At 34.8% G+C, this 20,953-nt stretch overlaps 1 protein-coding gene across 6 annotated transcripts in view; it reads left to right on the top strand.

The window, feature by feature from the left end:
• The first annotated feature begins 574 nt into the window (after positions 1-574).
• The window catches only part of LOC128028771 (cell adhesion molecule 2), a 227,740-nt gene continuing 207,361 nt past the window's right edge, over positions 575-20,953 (top strand). For 2 of the 6 annotated variants that reach the window (XM_052616095.1, XM_052616097.1), the window contains exon 1: positions 579-886. In XM_052616095.1, coding sequence (XP_052472055.1) covers positions 826-886 — 61 coding nt within the window. In that variant the 5' untranslated portion in view covers positions 579-825. Of the gene's footprint in view, positions 887-20,953 lie in introns of all 6 variants that reach the window. The other 4 variants (XM_052616096.1, XM_052616098.1, XM_052616094.1 and 1 more) reach the window with 4 other exon arrangements.

Here is a 20,953-nt window from a genome sequence, read left to right as displayed (position 1 = left end):
GTTACAGTATATGATCAAATAAAGCCAGAATTTGTATATGATACAAATTTTGAAACTCCTTTCATAATAAAAACATATACAAATCCTAGTTATTCCTAACTTTTAGCCGTCAATATATCAAATATTTATCTGGTATGTGAGAGCTTCGTGTTATAACCCCCTTGTGTTAATAACTCTCATGATTATGACAAATCTAGGACTATAAACTTTCCCAATTTGTGCAATCTTTGCACATCCCTCCTCATCAACATATCTATACCCATTAGCATGATCACAAATCAAATTATATAGCCATGACAATTATACTTTTACTACAAGTCAGTGATTTCACCCCTGTAGCTCATTCCTACAGCCTTGATGTCCCGTACTATTCAACAACACGCACGGTATTTTCAATTAAACGGGCATATTACTGTGATTACAGGAACCCAATTAATACGGGACAGTCACATGTAACATGAACAATGTTGTCTAAAGTGTAGCGAAATATCCCAACCTACAGAAAGTTATAAATCCGCGTATGGGTAAGGCGTCTCCATGTGTCAGTCTGAAGTGGGCGGGACCCGCGTCATGCGGCGCTCTGGAGAGGCACAGACTCAGGCAGGGGCTGAAGTGCCACTTTCTCAGCATTGACAGTGCGGGCAGCATCTTCTCCCAGCCCGGGTACAGTAACTGCTACACGCGACATATCCTTCGGATCGGGACAGGAGATTCGGGTTTGCTCCATCCATGCGATCCGAGCCCGACTGAGAGCACCATCCACCTGGATAAGCGGCATCAGCCTCAGTGCAGGGAGAAGACGGACGCAAGCATCGCCACGAGAATATGATGCTCCACCAGCACTTGCTTTTTGTGCTCTACAGCTTCAGTGGGATTGTCATTAAAGGTAAGAACCCTGGGATGTGTGATGCCCTCTGGGTGTGGTGGGAGTTGGCAGGGAGAACGGAAATGCCAGTCTGATTCACATAATCATAAGCCCCGTGCTCAATTACATCAGAGGTAATATGTCATAAGTAGCTCGGGCTTTTGGACAGGTCATGTACAGTACGTGTGTTTAGTGACATGATGATGACAGTGCAGGTTTGAGTTCAGCGCACATTCCTTTACATGTGTGTGGGAAGTTGTTTGGAGTTCATTTCAACGATGTTTGCGACCCATCATCCATCAAACGAGCAACTTTGGATGCAGAGCATTTAGTAGTAAGCATGCGCTCGTTCCGAACTGATGCGTAAGGTTCGCTTACGCAGCACAACAACCCAATTACGCGCAGTTTTCAGTGTGATCTGATGCATCTTATGGGTTGCATTTATTCAGTTATCAACTTTGGGAACACTGGTTCAGTAACGACCTTCTTATTCCAAACTGATTCAGACGGTTCATGTTTTCTGAAATCTGCAATGCAATCGCAGTTACGCGCAGGTGTGTACAATGTCCATGCTGTGATTTGACCGTGCAAAACAAGTTGAACTCGACTCGCCACGGGTGATGGGTGCCTAATGCAATCTCTATTTATTTTTATTTTTATTTTTGTATTAGTTGGCGAGCCCTGGTTTAAGTCGGAGATACGCACGTTTCAAGCGCATCGCGCTCTGGTATTTGCAAGATTCTGCATCTTGGGGTCGTCGTAGCATAAGATTCTCTCTGCGAGTCGCACAATGTGCAAGTAAAGGCTGGAGATACAGCCTATGCATTTATTAACAGTAACAGTTGTTAGACTGTGTAGCCTAGTTGATGGAGAGAAGGGATATTTTAGTACGGACAGATGTGCATGGAGCTCCGGCGGTCAGACTGCAGCGAATGCCCGACTTTGACTGTCTCTGACTCCGGAAGGCGGATCGCGCGCCGCCGCGCCCCACGGGTCACGGATCTCACAGTTCTCTCTCAGCACTTACACACCTTTGGGGGTTTTATTATTTGATAGATAGATAGATAGATAGATAGATAGATAGATAGATAGATAGATAGATAGATAGATAGATAGATAGATAGATAGATAGTTGGAAAATTATGTGTGCGTAAATAAAATAAATAATAACCACTGACGAAGTAGCTATACTGCCACTGTAAAATCACTCGCTGCTGCTGGACTTTTATTGACTTTTGGTCCATATATGTGTCTTCCCAGAGAGCTACAGCTGGCTACTGCATAAAGAGTCAATATTATGTTACAGCACTAATATTGATTATTGATGTGGTTTATGTCTCAGTAGATACAGTTTATATTTGGTGTAATGAACACCATGTGACTGGCGGAGTGTTGCAACATGCTGTTGTTGTTGTTGTTTTTTTTTTTTTTTTTTGCAATAAATGTCTCAGTCACTGATATAACATTTCCATATTTTCCAGTTTTGTTATCACCTGCTTCTTTTTGAAACTGTACAGAAATGTGATAATATAAAGTGCTGATGTTACATACTACTCCAATACCTTTGGTGATTGTGAGTTGTAACAGCAACTGAAATCCTGAACATACACATGTCTATTAACCGTTGGTAATCACTTTATATGTGCTGAAAATAGTTATTATGGCCCATTTCATTGTGATTCTCAATGTAAACATAAAACTTTCACAGCTGAATTCAAAACAGCAGATAGAAACATGATACGTACAGTAGAAAATGTACATTTATTCCTGCAGAAGCTTTAATCAGGACTGTCAGATGTAAACGCAGTGAACATGAAAAAACATATTTATATAGTAATGATAAATCCCAGAGATATGTAACATTTATATACACTGCTGTGATCTTTACATTATTTTATTTTTATTTTTTTAGCCCATTTCTGCTGCTTGAAAAGCTGCTGTTACATTCAGACAGGATCATTGTGAGTCTTTTGTAACGTTATGACTAAATCAGACTAAAAACAATGCAGCAACAGGTGATTGTTACAATTTATTTTAAGCTGTCCTTGTTACAGCGTAATTATACATTTGAATACTGAGTAATATTAAGTGTAATTACTATATGTTTAGGATTAGGGTTTAGTTAAGGGTTCAATGCGTGTAATTAGACTGTCATTACTGGACTAAGTGCATGTAACATGTTACAAGGACACTGTTAAATGTTGTGTTACTCAAGTAACTTCTGAAAGAGAGATTTTGCAGTGTGCCTCTTCGCTCTTAAAAGCCCTCACACCCGCTCCGCTGTTCAGAGATGGATTGTGGGTATGTAGATGTCGGCACATGTTAGGTTTGGCAGTGTCTGTGCTGACTACAGACCTCTAACATTATTCCTGGATCTTGGTGAGGATCAAAACAAAATTATTGATTTTTTCTTTTCTTGATATTGGGTCTCAGGTGTTTTTGAATTCACCGTGGTTGTGTTCCCTCGCTCATGTGATATGATATTTCCATAGTTTTATCAGTGTAGGACATTGCAGCGTCGGACAGAGCAGTGTATGATAATGTTTCAGTGATAAAAGTAGTATAGAGTCCAATCAATCAAGAATTATTATTTTAGGTTTTTTGTTTGTTTGTTTGTTTTTGTTTTTATTTAGAGAAGAGAGCTGGTTTTATTTCTTATACTAGGGCTTATGTAAGATAGCTGAATAGATCACTCTTGCTTATGTTACTTGCTGCTTGCTTGACTCATAGAGTTCAATGCTTTACCTTAATGTGTCACATTCAAAATGGTGACTCTGAATAGTATTTGAATAAATTATCCCTGCCATAAGCCGTCAGTTTTTTTTTTATTTTTTTTTGCTCTTCTCCAGCTGTTTGATTCTTATCTTTTCCTAAAAGCATTGACTGTGCTGTAGCTCAGGCTCACAGTCTGAGTGCCTTTGGATGAATATAGAGTTACTCACTCAACTCATTTATCACATTTTTGGAAAGATTTCCTTTTAAGACTTGATAAGAAGCGATATATAATCTGTGGCTGAAGGGTCATAGTCATGCGGGGGGTGGGGGGGGGTGCTTCAAGACAGTGTTCTCTGATGATTTTTAATACCTGCTATCTTGCTATAAAATAATAAAATCAAGACTGTCACTAGAGGTTGGTAAGAGAAATTACCACCACATGCCCACTGTCCAAAAACCATCATGTATACTTATATATTTCCTCTGGTATTTCAGATGTAATAATTACAAAGCTGCTTATTTTAAAACTAATATACTAATAAAACTATAATATATATATATATATATATATATATATATATATATATATATATATATATATATATATATATATATATATATATATATATATATATATATATATATATATATATATATATATATACACAAACATAAAAAAGTCAGCAGAATATAATAATTAACCATTATTAATTTTGTGATTGCGATATTCCGAAATTTATTCGAGTCACATAAGAAGAAAAATCATTATACTTTGTTAGATTATAATTATGAAAAAAAAAAAAAAAATAAAAAAATAATCATAGCTACTTTAATATGTAAAATATATAAATTAGGACATAAAAATCCTAATTATGAGATTATGAATTATGTAATAAAAAAAAAAATTAGGAGATGAAATTATGAGTCATGAAAAATCATGACAATTTTTGTACCATAATTTAGATTTTTATAATCATGACTTTTATATGTTTCAAATTGTCATAATTAACTTCTTTTCTGTCATGATATTGCCTTTTTATGTCATGATGACTTTTTTCATTTCAAATGTTTACCTTTTACATCCAAATCACAACTTTTTTTTTATCTCACAGTTATGATTTCATATGTCATAATTTTGAGTTGTGGTCATAATAATGATCTAATTTATGTGTGTGTCTGTCTCTCTGTGTGTGTGTGTATATATGTGTGTTTGTGTGTGTGTGTGTAAGATCATTGTGATTTAGATTTCCTTTTATATCATAACTATGACTTTTTTGGTCATAATAAATTGTCATAAACATATTCCTACTTGGTTTAAATGGCCTTCCACAGAATACAGTTTCAAGGATTACTAGAAATGATTTCATTGATTTATTTATGGATTTATTTAAACTGACATTTAAAAAAAATATATATATTCTTCTTACTCGTCTTCTTCTCTTTTTTTTATGTATCCAATTTTAATGGCTCTCCAAATTGTAAATAAATATGATTGCTGTTGAGGATGACAATTTAAAGTAAGAATGATCTCACTTTACATCTTAATTAATTAATTAATTTATTTTTAATATAATTTTCAATCATTATCTTATGACCCCCAAGTGGGCTCCGGCCCCCTTATTGACAACCATTCCCATTAAGGGAAGATATTTTTCAGCATTACTGGAATTATTACACAGATAGGATCATCTTTTTATTGATCGATGGGATGTGTGAAAGAATCATGGATACAGAATCAATCCTGCATCTCCCACATGAGCACCACGACCACCACACCCCACATGTCCGACAGCAAAAGTCTCCTACATTTAACCCAAAGTATTAAAGTGCACTTGATATTTGAAGTCCCCTACATGTCCACATAAATGTCGCACAGATCAAAACAATATTGCAGGGTGTCTTAATAGCGATATAATACTCCAATTACATCTGTGACCACACATTTACTGTAGGTCAGGGCTTCACAACACCTTTACAGTCATATTCCCATTAGAGCAGCTTCTTTCCCACCTTAGTTAACAATTCACACAGAAAAAGGCTGGCTTTCTGTGAATGTGTCATACAAATTGGGCCTGAGGGACTAAAAAGCCCCTGAAACATCTTACGTCTCAGTCGCCCGAGGGCCCAGTTAAACGTGCGGATAGATCCTGTGTCAGCTGAGTGTTTAAGGTGGTGTGTCGGCAGCATTAGCGCATCACAGCGTTTTGATGTGAGGTGCGACGGGGAGAATGCTTTATGCTCTCTATTAAAGATGCTCTCTCCTCACCGCGGAGGGTTAGCTTATCCGAGCAGAATGGGCTGTAAGCCGCTGAGTGCCGGCCGTGGAGCTACGCTGTGTACCGCCGCGTATCAGTAATCCAGTAAAGGACAGCCGGCTGTGTGCAGAGAGATGCCAAGCCTCTCTCCTTTGAGCTGGCTGACAGATCTACATCTGTACAGATGAGTCACAGACGCGCTATCAGAAAAGAAAAGAAAAACAAACACATTGAATAACAGCTGAGAAGAGGCCTGGATGACAGCTAGTGCTTTATGCTCTTAAACAAGGAGGAGGCATTTTTGTCTTTATTGTTGTATTTTTAGGTACATCATCAGCTCTTGTAGGATGTTTGATGCATTCAGATAAATACATAAATGAATAAAAACTCTTATTAATGAGGTTTCATAACAACGTACGCCATCAGTAGGGGAGAGTGGGGTAAGATGTGTCACCTTGGAGCATCAAGGTCTAAAAACATATATGCTGTATTAATGAATTGTCAGATTATGATGTTATTTTTGGCTAAAGCCATGAATGATTAAATGAGGCCAAGGGTTTGAAGTGTGCCAAATGCAGTGTTATTTTTGTATGGTTTAACTTGTATTATTATTTTTGTAATATATACTTATTGTTTTATAGTTTAATTTTGAAGTTGACATTTCAGTTAAAGTTTTGCAATGTGCTTTTGCATTATATATACAGTATATATATATATATATATATATATATATATATATATATATATATATATATATATATATATAATTTTCTTCTTCAATTTAATTATTTAGATATCTTCTAAGGCAACATTCCTATGTTTTTTTATTTTTTATCTGATATTCATATTTAGTTTTATTTAATCTTTATTTCAATACCTGTTTCTAATAGTTTTAGTTGGAACAATAATAACATTAATTTGTTTTTATATTTCTATATAGCTTCTTTTTTTCAGTTTTAGTAATTTTAGCACTTCAAAGTAAATTTACTTCAACTTTTTTAAGTTTATATTTTTTTCATATATTATATTATATTATATTATATTATATTATATTATATTATATATTATATTGTATTATATTATATTATATTATATTATATTATATTATATTTATATCTGTATTTCAGTAAGAATTTTTAATAGTTTTAGTTTACAATAGCAATATATATATATATATATATATATATATATATATATATATATATATATATATATAGTATATTTCTATATATTTGAATTTTTTTATTACTTAATCTTTTCAATTTTTTATTAGTAGTATTATTATTTTTAATACATTTTTATAGAGAGTTTAATAGCCGGCTGCTTCATGGGATTGTTGCGTTAGTTACTCAAATAATATAGACACAAAATATACTGCATCAGTCTTTTTTAAGAAAAGTAATGCTATATATATATATATATATATATATATATATATATATATATATATATATATATATATATATATATATATATATATTCAGTGAAAAAGAAGTAGCATTCCCATTATATTGTGCGCACAGATCTTTTCTTATAGCCTCATACCTAAATATTAGGTCACTTTCATTAACTGTGGATTGAACCTGAAACTCCCTACAAGAATGAAATGCTGTTTTTAGTCAAATGATTAAACTGACATTGGCCGTTGCCCAGAGCGCCGTCTGGTAGGCTGTTGTAAAGCCTTCAGGGCAGGTGAATTACTTCATTAGGTTTATGTAATTGCACATGTCCAGCTACAAATGTGTGGGATGTAGATTCCGTGTGAGTTCATGCTTATTGGCTCAATGCTGCTGATTAATCTAGATTGTGGAGTAATTCGGTTTGTCTAGTCCTAACTGCGACCATTATAGCTCGACATGACAGATGTCGTAATGACATGTTTGTTCCTGTAGGCTGTAATGAGGTAGCTTTGAGCAGATTCAGATGTAAGTGCAGTTAAAGTACCGTGCCTATGAACGACTTCTGTAATGAAAGGAATGATATTCCTCGCTTGAGAAGCCCATAATAACTCTACTGATAAATGGTGCTGTGACATGCACAATTAATAAGATCACCTACCTTCAGGCAAACAGACATGATAATTATCTTCTGTTGGTGACCCATTGGCCACAGAGCAGGCAGAAGCTCAGATAAAGATTATATTTGAAGTATGGACTTTTAATATTACGTCTGTTCTCTATTCTTTATCTCTAAGTGGAGATAAAGGGGACATTTCTGAAAGGGGCTCAATATTACTAACTCCTCCGCTCACTAGAATTCTTTAATTTACTATACTATTTGATTTATTAAGTGCCATCTTGTGTATCAACTGGTTAACTAATAAGTGAGGGTTATTAAAAGGGAGGTAACTTAAAAGCGGCTGCTGCTAAAGGGATCACAGCATGTGAACATGCTCAAAATACGCTGGACTTAATTGATTGTTTACCGAAAAACGTCACAAGCTGAAATTATCTGATTGTCACCCTTGCAGAAAATGATCAGCACACTCTCATTGACATTGCCACTTTCTTTCGTTATATTGAGAGGGCAATTTGCATTGACTAATTAATTCATCGTAGAGACAACCAAATGTTTCTGTGGGCGGAGCTTATCTGGTGGCAGAAAAAGACAGTTTTAAAGGAGCAGTCTATGGAAGCCATGGAATAAACAAACAAAAAAAGTTAGTGGTTACACTTTATTTTAAGGTATCCTTGTTACGGGGTAGTTATACATTTAAGTACTGAGTAATATTAATTAACTACATGTACTTCCTATATGGTTAGGGTTAGGATTAGGGTTTGATTTTACTTGCGTGTCATTATTATACATTAAGTTAAATATAATTATAAATATAATAGTAAAAAACACCTTAAAATAAAGTGTTACCAAGTTAGTTTTGAGTTTAGATTTCAAACCCCTGAGATTATATCTCACAATTCTGATAAAAAATAGACCAAATAAAGACCAAAATAGGAGATATAAACGTCCATTTGCGAGATAAAATAGCTAAATTTTATGTCAAATGTTATAGGTTTAAAAAGCTATTTCATGCTGTAACTGTAGTCCCCTATGAACTACAGTACATATGTGGGTATTATGTAGACCTATTGTTAAAGTCACATTTATGCTTTAAAATCAAGATAATCATAGTAGGCTTCATCTATATTATAAGTGTTTAAACATCTGCGTTTGGCTGCAAATGGCGTCCTTGATGACAGTATTATATAAAAAATGATGTGCATTCCATTTCTGACATCTAAAGGCACAACAATACAGTTTTTCTCTAACTTTAACTATGCTATACTTGTTACCAGTGTTTTTTTCCCCATCACAATACAAATAATGAATAATCTACTGATATTGTGTGAATAATATGCAATCATTCAATCAATAACACTTAACTGTAGTCGGATTATAAGTATTTTTAAATGTAGTATAATGTATTTACAAGCAGTTATTAATTTATTTGTAATATGATTACATATAATTCAGATTTTATATAATCAGTTACTGAGTGCACTGTACTTAGAGTTTACTTACCTGAGAAACTACCATAAGTATAGTAATATAAACTTCATGGAGTTATAGGTAGTTTCAGGGTCAGTCTCTAGTTGTTACCCAGTTATTGTAATTATTATAAGTACATAATATACACATCCAGAAAATAATTAGGTTACACTTTATTTTAAGCTGTCCTTGTTCCATGCTGAGTAATAATAATTTACTGATGTACTTACGTGGTTAGGGTTAGGATTAGGGTTTGGCTTAGGGTTGCTTCCATGTAATTATGCACAATTAATTGTTAATATAATAGTAAGTACATGCAATGTGCAACAAGGATGCCTTAAAAAAAAAAGTATCACCAAGAACTATGAAATTGAAGTGCTAACTAAAATAGTTAAAACGGCATTGTATAATTTGTAGAGGTTCTATGGAAGCTCAAAAATTGTGAAATAATTTTATTAAGAAATAAATATGAAGTCTTTGATTAGAAAACAATCCAGAACTAGTTTGTACATTCTCTACTTTAGCTATGTGAGCAGCACAGATGGATCAGCGAGGCCACTGTTCTCAAGCAGCCGCACTTTGGGGTTGTTTCCGAGTCTTTTGGCTCTTCTGCTGAATCTAATATTTGGCTGAAAACGAAGCAGAGTTTTCATCTCATCAGCTGCCTGACCTTTAAACAGAGTCCCTCACCCTCTCTCTTAGAAGAATGTCCTCACACTGCCTGCGGATGAGAACCACACAATGAATTTAATTTACTCTGCAACACAGAGCTGCTCTGCTTTTTCTTTCTGTGGCCTCGCCATGAATTGAAGAAATAGCCATCCATGCTGTTTTTACCCGTCTGACCAGCTATATATCAACAATTCACTTGCTATTGTGCAGCAAAGCGAAACTTGGCCCATTATTCATTTATTATATTGCAGATGGTCTTCTTATTAAGTAATGTCACTTGCATAATGGGACTTCAGTTAAGTATTATTACTATATCAGTTTTAATATAATTAGTTTTGGTCAAAATGATTGCATCCCTTTCTCTGTCGTGCATAAGATAAGCATAAGATAAGCATAAGGCATAAGCAAGTACTCTGTTTGAAGTTTGACAATTAATCATTATTTTGCTATTTAAAAAAAATGGAAATTGTGGATTTATAAGAAAGTAAGAGTTAAATGTAAGTTTAAATAAATATATAAAAAAGTGTATGTCCTGTACTTAAGAATCTGTATTTTAATAAAAAATAATAATAATTGTATGTTAGTACATTACAGAGCAAAATATCTTACTTTTTACTCCACTGAATTTTAGACAATCAAGTCATTTCTGATTATTTAGAGGTGAAGAAATCAAGACATGCAAATAAACTTGATAGAAATGTCCAGTTTGTGAATAAATCATTCTTTCAAAGATAATCTTTTCAGAGAACTGGTGTACTATAACTAAATTATTAACAAATAATAATAATAATAACTATAACTAGTGTAATAAGTAATAAGGAATAGCTATACTTAATTATCTGATTTCATTAGTGGCTGTACTTTTACTTGAAGGGTAAGTTCATCGAAAAATGTCATTAATAACTCACCCTCATGTCGTTCCAAACCAGTGAGACCTCCATTATCTTCGGAACACAGTTTAAGATATTTTAGATTTAGTCCGAGAGCTCTCAGTCCCTCCATTGAAGCTGTGTGTACGGTATACTGTCCATGTCCAGAAAGGTAAGAAAAACATCATCAAAATAGTTCATGTGACATCAGATGGTCCGTTAGAATTTTTTGAAGCATTGAAAATACATTTTGGTCCAAAAATAGCAAAAACGACGACTTTATTCAGCATTGTCTTCTCTTCCGTGTCTGTTGTGATAGGGAGTTCAAAACGAAGCAGCTTGTGATATCCGGTTCGCAAACGAATCACTCGATGTAACCGGATCTTCTTGAACCAGTTCACCAAATCGAACTGAATCGTTTAAAACGGTTCACGTCTCCAATACACATTAATTCACAAATGACTTAAGCTGTTAACTTTTTTAATGTGGCTGACACTCCCTCTGAGTTCAAACTAACCAATATCCAGTAATTAATTTACTCAAACAGTACACTGACTGAACTGATGTGAAGAGAGAACTGAAGATGAACACCGAGCCGAGCCAGATAATGAACAATAGACTGACTCCTTGGATGGAACCACTGTCCATAATTTAAATGAGTAATTTGAAACAAACCTCCTTACGTTGACAGAGTGAAACACAATTGGCCAGTTTGAAATAAACAAAAACATGTTCACTTAATTTAACCGGTTTAAGTTAAAAGAAGTGGATCAATTGATTTGGTTGGATATTACTATTTCGCACAAATTCTTCCTTATTCGACTGTGTCGTCACAACACAAAGAGTTTGCATAGATTAAAAAAAATCTAAATACAAGTTGGTTGTGTGGAGCCACTGTCCATGATTGAATTAAGTTAGTTTAAAGAGTCATTAAGCTTTAATCATACAAATGAAAATCTTAACCAGAGTAAATTAAAAAATTTCACAACTAAAATGTAAAACCTACAGAAATTGAGAATTAAAACAGTCAAGAACAAACTTTGTTTCTGATTAGCGATTAGTTTTTTTGTGCTGTGGAAAAAAATGTCTTCAATGACAATACTACTGCAGTTGTAAAAACTTTTATATATATAGTAAACAAATTCTATGCTTAAAGGGTTAGACAAGCAATATACAAAATACAGTTACACACAGTTAAATACAGTTGAAACCACATTACATAATTACATTAAATAACATAAACTATTGTCATTTTCTAATTGCCATTTAAAGGTAACCAATCAAACAGGAATTGGCTCCAGAAATAACTTCTGCATTGCTTCATATATGTAATGAGTTCAGGAGGGTTGCTCAAGTCCCAGCAACATGTTTGTTTTTTTTGTATAGTGTATACTGCTAAGGTCCTAAAGAACTTTATCTTCCAACACCCCAACATCTGCTGGGCTGTCTTTAATGGATGCACCTTCAAATCTTATGACATAGATTCCCTAGAAGTATTCATTGAGTCTTTGAGATCACCTCCTGATTGCTGGCAAACTCTGTATCCTAGAGATAAGACTGTCGCGGTGAAGGAATTTTGAGTGGCTTAATAGCGCAGTATTATCGCCATATATATATATATATGTGTGTGTGTGTGTGTTACGATATAATGAGGTCATATTCAGAAAACAATGAAACTGAAACCAAATAGCGTTGAAACAGGAAGTGAACAGAAGAGAATGACAAAATAATGATCTACATAACCTGACAATAAGATCGTTTTTCCTTGGACATGACATTCTATTTTCACAAATATATATGACTCGCAAGTAATCGCATGCGCTCAATTTATCTCTCTCTCATGCGCTGTCTGTTTACACATAATGTTATCATTACTAACTTATTTCATATTCAGTACACATTCAAGAAGTGTAAAACAAGAAGGGCATAACCCTATGAAAGAAGAAAACGTGCAAAAAATAGGGGTTGTTGTGGTTCTTGCATTCCTCTGCGGTTTGCTTGTCAGTTGCGCGGTATTGTGATACTGCGGTTATCCCGAAAGCCCTACCTAGAGAGGATATTTAATGGATGGAGTACTCAAATTCTTGTGTATTAGCTTTACTACAGAACAGAAACAGATTGTGGTTTCAAAGGAGCCAATGTGTCCAGACCAGACAAGAGAGCAAAATTCAACACAGCAACAACAACCATGTTAAAAAAAGCCCAATGATCAGACAGACTTAAATCAGAGGTGGACAACTGAGACACAAATGAGCCATTGGAAATCACAAGGTCTAAAGTGTGGCCTCTGTCGTGTGTTTTCATTTGTCAAGTTGGTTTAACACTAAGCACTCCAACAGGGACAAAAATAATTTTGTTATTGTGGAGTCTTTTATAAACATGTCGATGTTGAAATCCCCCAAGATTTTTAAGAAAAGGGATGAGTCAAAAGTACCAATTACTATATATTATATTAATAAATTAAATTAAAATTAAATTTATGCATTTAGCCGACACTTTTATCCAAAGCGACTTTCAGTGCATTCAGGCTATCAATTTTTAGCCCTCCACATCACGGGTGGCCGGCAGCGAGCTCGCCCTTCCCCGGCAACTCACTCCAGCCCACCGCCTCGAGCGTCCATGGCGGCACATACCGCGCCAGCTCGATGGCACCGCGGATTCACCACAGCGGCGAGGGATCTTCAGCAGCGCGTCCCTCCTTCTCCCAGGTTTCGGCACCAATGTAACAGCGTACAAACTTCATAATGTTCGGCAAGAAGGAGGCGGGAACCGGCGGACAATCAAAATACAAATTTCAATAATCAAAATAAACACAAAACAGCGCGTCAGCCCCTCACGGACGACTGATGCACACAAACAAAACCAAAACACAACTAAAATCCAGGCCTGGTCCTCTCTCGTCCTTCACTGTTTTCGCTCCAGTTTTATATCCTTCCATCTCCTACGTGGGACTCGAGACCGGTGGGTCGAGCAGGTGTCACTCATCTCCAAATCACTCCACCGGCCTCGCCCCGTTCCCACGGCTTTCGGCCCCACCCCACTCATCACAATATCTTAATGTCTTAATTGTTTAGATTTCTAGATAGAATCAGCTACTTGACCATCTACCAGTTTAGATTTACAACTGCGTGTTTGCAGAGGTGTAAAACATGGGTTGATTTTCAAATTGGTCTAAAACAGCACATGGTTGAAAATGCAAAATAATTCATTCTGCCAGCAGGTGGTGCTTCTGGACGACAGAATAGGTTGGTTTCCTTGGAAACAGCAGTACACAAAGCAGACTTTGAAATGTGCAGTGCTCATGTTTATTCAATGAAATCATATCATTTTTAATTGTAATTATCACATTAAGCTTTATAGCAATTCTTGTCTTTTTTGTTCCCAAATTTAACAACTCTTGAAATCAAAAGAAGACTTTCTTGTACCATTTAAGACATTTTAACGACCTACGGAAACCCTTATTACTTGTGTTTATAAATGTGAAAAGGCGATACAGTGCTTCCTTTACCTTTGGCGAAACTGTTTTCTCCATCAGTAAAGTTGTGATATTCCTTCATTTCGCCAAAGCTAGGTAGCAATGAAGCAAGAAAACCATGATCAAATGCATGCTGTTAAAAAAAAAAAAAAGATATAAAAAATAATAGCAAATACATTTTCAAATGTATGCAGAAGTCGAATGTGGCATTATTTGTGCTTGCTTCTGTGCTATAGCACATTTTACTGGGACTTGAGTATCGTAGAAAGAGCACAGGAGGCTTTATTTTAACTGCTCATATCATTAATAAGACGGAAAACCACTTTGAATTGTAATAATTTATCCCATCCTCTGTGCCACAAGCACACATACATGTATGAATAACTGTTATATACACTACAGTCCTTACATTACAGAGAGTCATGTGCTTTCACATCTTCCAACCACACAAAATCGTTAATTAACGGCAATAAACCGGTTACACAATACTCGACTGCAAAACAAAAGCATCCCAAAACAGACTTTCAGAAACATTAAGAGAAATTAAAGACTTTGACGTAACACAAAGAAAACTTTAGATTTTCTTTGTCAAATGCATTGGAAATCGTCACATCCTTTTTTTAGAATGGCGAAATTAAACCCTTTACATAAGTTTAACGATTAATAATTAAGTAGTAAGTGGAAAATTAAACAGTTTAACCGATTAGTGTTGTGGCAAAAAAATATATATATTTGTGTTGTTTTAACAAAAAAAGAACAAAAAAACAACAAAAAAACAAAAAACAAAAACAAAACAGTGCCGCTAAACTATTTTTTTAAAACATTGTGTAATTAGCTACAAGAACAGACCAAGCGCACTTATTGCAGCCTAATTATTTATTTATTTATTATTTGAAAATCATTACAACATTAAGTTTTCAGACACTCAAAATGGGAAAACAAACATCCCGTCTTGTCACTCATTTAGAAAGCCATTTTAAATACTTGTAGTAAAAGACTATAAAGAGATAGTATCTATTTCGTCAAAACAGCAATCAAAGGAAAGCTACACGATGAGAGAAATCAAAAGCGTGTGGCACTACATCTCAATGATGCCGGTGAGGCAACATAATGGTGGCAGATGGAGATAACAGCAACTCAAATTGAAAGCGTAATCAAAGATTAAACAGGCAAAGGCGACGGCTATTTAATAAGTGAGTATTGCTGTGATACAGGCGTGAAGACGTGCAATAATTGATTTCTGTCCTTAATTCATTTGAGGAGACAATTTAATCTAATCAGAGAAGGATGGGACCTATGGCAGAGTACCTCTGCTTGGCAGGCTTCATAACAGAGAAACAATGAGAGGGTTATCAGAAATGAAAATATAGTGTTTAAAGATGATTTTATGTTTTCTTTTTTTCTCTCTATTCAGTGAGTTATATATGTAATCCATTTTAAGTTGAAACATTGTATCTCTGCATTTTTTTTGTTATAGAATTAAACAGTAACTCAACCAGTGGTGTGAGTTTGCCATATATTTATTAGACCATTATTATCGCTGTTCTTCAGGAAACCTGTTTGAGAAAAAAAAATAAAAAATCATTTTGCACAAAAGGACTTTACTTTTAGCAGGATGATTAAGAAAAGAGATGTCAATATCTGCATCAAAATGGCCAAATCATTTGACCTCCTCACCATACATCCTTCAGATTCCTTTGCTTCACTCATAAGTGAGACGTTATGATAGCGAACACAACTTTCGACAAAGTGTGGGAGAGGAAAAGCACAAACCTTAGTTGATGCATGTTTATGTCCTGAAATCAGTTTGACCTTTAAAAAGGTTCCCACGGGTGTGTGAGGCAAGAGAAACAAGGCTGAATACGGACAGATTTGCAAGTGAAGGTGATGTGGAGGTTGGCGGGGGAAGCTAGGAGGGAGGATGAGGTTGTGTGTGGGGGGCGGGATAAAAGCGCATCAACTTCATGACCTCGCAAAGGAGAGTCAATGCTTGGAACAAGAACTGCATGCCAATAGCAAGGTGGGTGAAGGCCTGAGCAACCGAGACTGTAAGATTTGTCAAAGAAATAACCATAAAGTGGAAAAAAATGTAAATCACAGCATGAGAGGAGAGGTTGTGCATGGTGTCTTTGGAAGGCTGGCAATGGGGACAAAAAGTGAATGGCAAAATAAATAGTTGAAAAATATTTGCAGCAGTGTGGGAATGGCAATATGATTTGAGACACAATAATCTGACAAACACCTTGTACCTCTGTACAGTAAATGTACCAAACTCAGTAACAGTAAAAAACAACAACTTCTATTCCTTTTCAAACTAATTATAATTATTTCCATGCAACTCCTTTCACAATACTACATTTTGATCTTGAAAATTTTTACCATAGTGCATGATTTGTAAACTAATACATTTTGACATTTGCATGACCTAACAAGCTTTATATCTGTTGTCTTTCTGACATATTAAACTTGCTCTGTAGCCCACCTGATAGAGTGTTGCACTTGCAAAGCACAGCACTTACAGAGGCACGGTTGCTTCAACAATTGCGTTTTTGTCTCATGTTTGTTTTTGTTACCATTATCAGTTAGGTTTAAAGTTCAGTGAAGATGTTTATTGATTTTCAAATATGGCAGAGCGTGAACCTTTTGGCGCCACTCACCGGACATTTAATTTTTGAACTGGTGAGATACCTACAACAACCAGCGTAATAATATGTTGCCACATTAACATGTTGAAACATGTATCCCTGATCTGTTTCAGGGAAGATTAAACATTATTTTAGCGCAAGTCGCTTTTGAAAATATTGGACTACATGCGGTGGAAAGAAACATATTAAATATGGCAATGTTTACCAATTACAGCAGGAAGGGGAATAGAGATGGAAGGCCTCTGTGAAAGGACTGTGGGCAGTCCATACATTAGGAAAGATGAAAATTAGGGCAAGAAGGTGCGAGCGAGAAACAAGGGTTTGAAGATAACAACCTGTCCTTTCACCAATTGAAAATTAATTGGTAAGAAGATGGCTGGAGCATTTTCAGTGACAGATGGGCAGATAATACTAAAATTAGCAATATATATAGAGATGAGCAGATATCAGCCTGCTGTTAAAACCATCAACAGCAAAGGCTCTGATAATGATATAACCAGAAGTTCTTATAAAGTTTGCTGTTGCCTCAAACTTTCATTTTCTCCCACTCAACGCCTTAAGTCACACGTTTCTTTAATTTGCTCTTTAGTTATCTTTAAGGTATATGTTTATACGAAAATCTGACATTCCAAGTAACATAACTGCGTTAATAGTAGGTGTTTAATTATATATTTCATCTGTGCCCTAACTCATTATATGTGACCTTGATGTAAAGCTTTAGACTCTCTTTATATAATTAATCTGAAGTCATATATATGCACATGTTCTAGCACATAACTTGCACGCGTTCAAGTTCAATCATTAATTGATAAATCAAACTCAGATGGGATGCTTAACAAAAGTCGGTAGCATTCTTTGTATGGTGAAATTGAATTACCATTGAAGCTCAACAACTGAAATATCTCCCATGAGTGAATTCACAGAAATGTTAATGCAGACTGCAGAGCTGTATGTTTGCATATATAAGATTATATCCATTAAGTGTGGGGAAAGTTGCTTTAGTTTGCACTAAACCTTACATTTTAATTGTGTTTATGTTTCAATAAAGTTACTGAACGTAATATAAATTTATAGGCAAAAGTTTTCATTTTTTATATGTCTAAGAAATATACTAACAATAATGAAATAATAAGCATTTACCTTTTAGCGCCACTCACCAGACATTTAATTTCCGAGCTGCTGTAATACCTACAACAACAAACGTAATAATGCATTGACACATCCATGGATATCTGTTACAGGGGAAAATAAACATGCTTTTAGCGCAAGTCACTGAAAATACTGGACCACCTGCAGTGGAGATTATCATATAAAATATAATTATGGCAATGTTTACATGACCAGTTAGAAAAGGAAGGAGAATGGAAATGGTGTTTGATTATAGATTTCACTGTATCTTTATCTTTGGACTTGATGTAAAGCTTTAGGCTCACTTCTAGGCTCACCTTTGTTTCTTTATATAATTATTATGTAGTCAGAATGCAGGTGTGTGTGTGTGTGTGTGTGTGTGTGTGTATATATATATATATATATATATATATATCATGCGACAGACTTTGAGAACTCAATGGCTTTTATTAAAACATCCACTGAACTTTCTAATGTTTGTATTCCCTTCCACTGACAGTCGACGAGGGTTAGGGTTAGGGCTAGGGTTAGGTTAAGTTAGGGTTAGGGATAATTGTAATATATATATATATATATATATATATATATATATATATATATATATATATTAATGATGAGGTTTAGTTTAGTACATGTAAAATATATTAACTTGAAAAGTGATATTAAAATATTTGAATTATAGTCACATACTTTACATGATCTTTAGTATGTTAATCAACACATCAGAACAAATGTATGACACTACAAAGTATTAAAATGAACTCATAATAATATAAATTATAGAACAAGTAGGAAACTCCAAGGCACTCTTTTTAAGAAAAATTAAAAAGGCTTTATTTTTATGGCTTGGTCATCATGAACCTTTAAAAACTCTGACGCGTTTCGGCATACAAGCCTTCGTCAGGGAGTCAACAGTTTCCAAAACAAAAGTCCTTCTTATAAATATTCACACAACCAATCAAAAAACTCCATTTGGCAGAGGAAGGTTCAAAGGTTTATAATGAACAAGCCATAAAATAAAGGCTTTTTAATTTTTCTTAAAGAGAGGGCCTTGGAGTTTCCTATTTGTTTTATATTATGATTATCCCATCCAAAGAGCACCTCAAGCTAACATTTTGAGTCCTGCAAGAGCCCCTCTATAGACTTTTGATGAATCTTAATATAAATTATGTTTAAGCATTTTTTTTATGTTAAGCATTTTTTTTCTGCGCACTGCAGACAAGCAACCTCTTAAACATAATGATTAGTGCCCAAAAAGTGGGTTAGATGAAATTCATAAAGTTAGTTAAACATATGATTAAAACTAATCCGCCCCTGATTAAAAAAATATATCATATTGACCTATCGAGTCTTTGTGAGAAATCTGCTAATTTCCTCCTCACTACAAACTGTGCAGGAGTTTTATTAGACCGAATATGTTACGACTCATTTCTACGTATCAGTAAACATGACGTTTAAGGATACAAGCACACACTTGCACACACAAGACACATTTCAGCAGGGAAGTGGAAACTCTGCCACCTCTGAGATAAACTGAAATGAAATATGGTCATGACAGAGAGCAGCAGTTCAGCTGTCGCACATAATTATTGTGACTTGGCATTAAATGCATGTCTGTGCATGTGTGAGTGTCAGAGCGAGTGAACGAGTGTAGAAACCAACGGTTTAGCCCCTCTAAGCTGTCAGGTCTCTGGTTCTCTTGCTTTAACCTTTTCTGTGCTTGTTGAATGTGATATTCAGGGCTGAGATGCGGCACAGTAATGTCAGATAATGGTGCAAGCACTCTGTGCACCTGCTGGTTAATGTCTCTCCATCTATGTACTAGCAAACACTCCAGTGATTACAGATTTAATCTCATACAGCCACTGTGTATGTATTAGACCATGGAGTTAGACCTGAAATAACCTGAACTATCTCAACCGCTGGTTCTCCTAGATAATGGTGTGTTGTTTTTCTCAATGTCGGTGTCTCTGTCTCAAATTTATATAAACTAATTTTCACCTCAGAGTTAACAAAAAAAGTAAACACATCTTTAGTTCTCATAATATGACTTATATATCACATTATACAATATGACATTGTATTTCATCAGACTTCATGAGGTCCTGCAATTGCAAACATGACAGTATACAGTAACTTCCACTTTACAGTAAATTACACTTTACTTCACCATTATTTCACTTTTTATTATGCAGATCATGTTTCTATTTGTGTTTTTATTATGGATGGCAAAGATAACACATTAATAGCATGCAACTACATATTTATACATATTTAATTTCAGCAATGTGATGCGTAATTACATTAGTTCAAATTGATTCAGGAATACAATGGCTCTGTTTATGAGTGGGCCACTGAATCATTGGTTCACCTGATTTATTCAAAACACGGATTCATTCAGAAATTAAACATAGATGTGTTGAGATGCACAAGAGTTCTGTTGTTGCTTTATAAGTAATATGTTCATAAATACAATTTAGCAAAAACAGGCAATATTGCATAAAAAATATATATAATACAACATAAAAAAAAATAAAAATTGTGAACTGTTGCGTAATATCAATGTCACATTTGCACTTGTGCTATTCAGGACAAAAACAACACTCGTTGTTCATGTAATATTGCTTAACTATATCATATGTTATAAATATAGACAAAATCTCATACAGGGCATTTTTTCCCCAGCATCCTAATTTTAATAGCATTTAACTGTATTCTATAGGCTACATCACACAGTGAGTTGTTGCCTTGCATCAGCAAATCTATTATTTATTCTACGTTTTTTTTATTATTGTTATTCATAATTATTGTTATTGATTATAATTACTTCCTAAGTTCAGTTA

Source organism: Carassius gibelio, chromosome A15 (genome assembly GCF_023724105.1).
Source record: "Carassius gibelio isolate Cgi1373 ecotype wild population from Czech Republic chromosome A15, carGib1.2-hapl.c, whole genome shotgun sequence".
In the NCBI taxonomy this organism is placed as follows: Eukaryota; Metazoa; Chordata; class Actinopteri; order Cypriniformes; family Cyprinidae; genus Carassius; species Carassius gibelio.
This window is presented reverse-complemented; position numbering and strand designations above follow the sequence as displayed.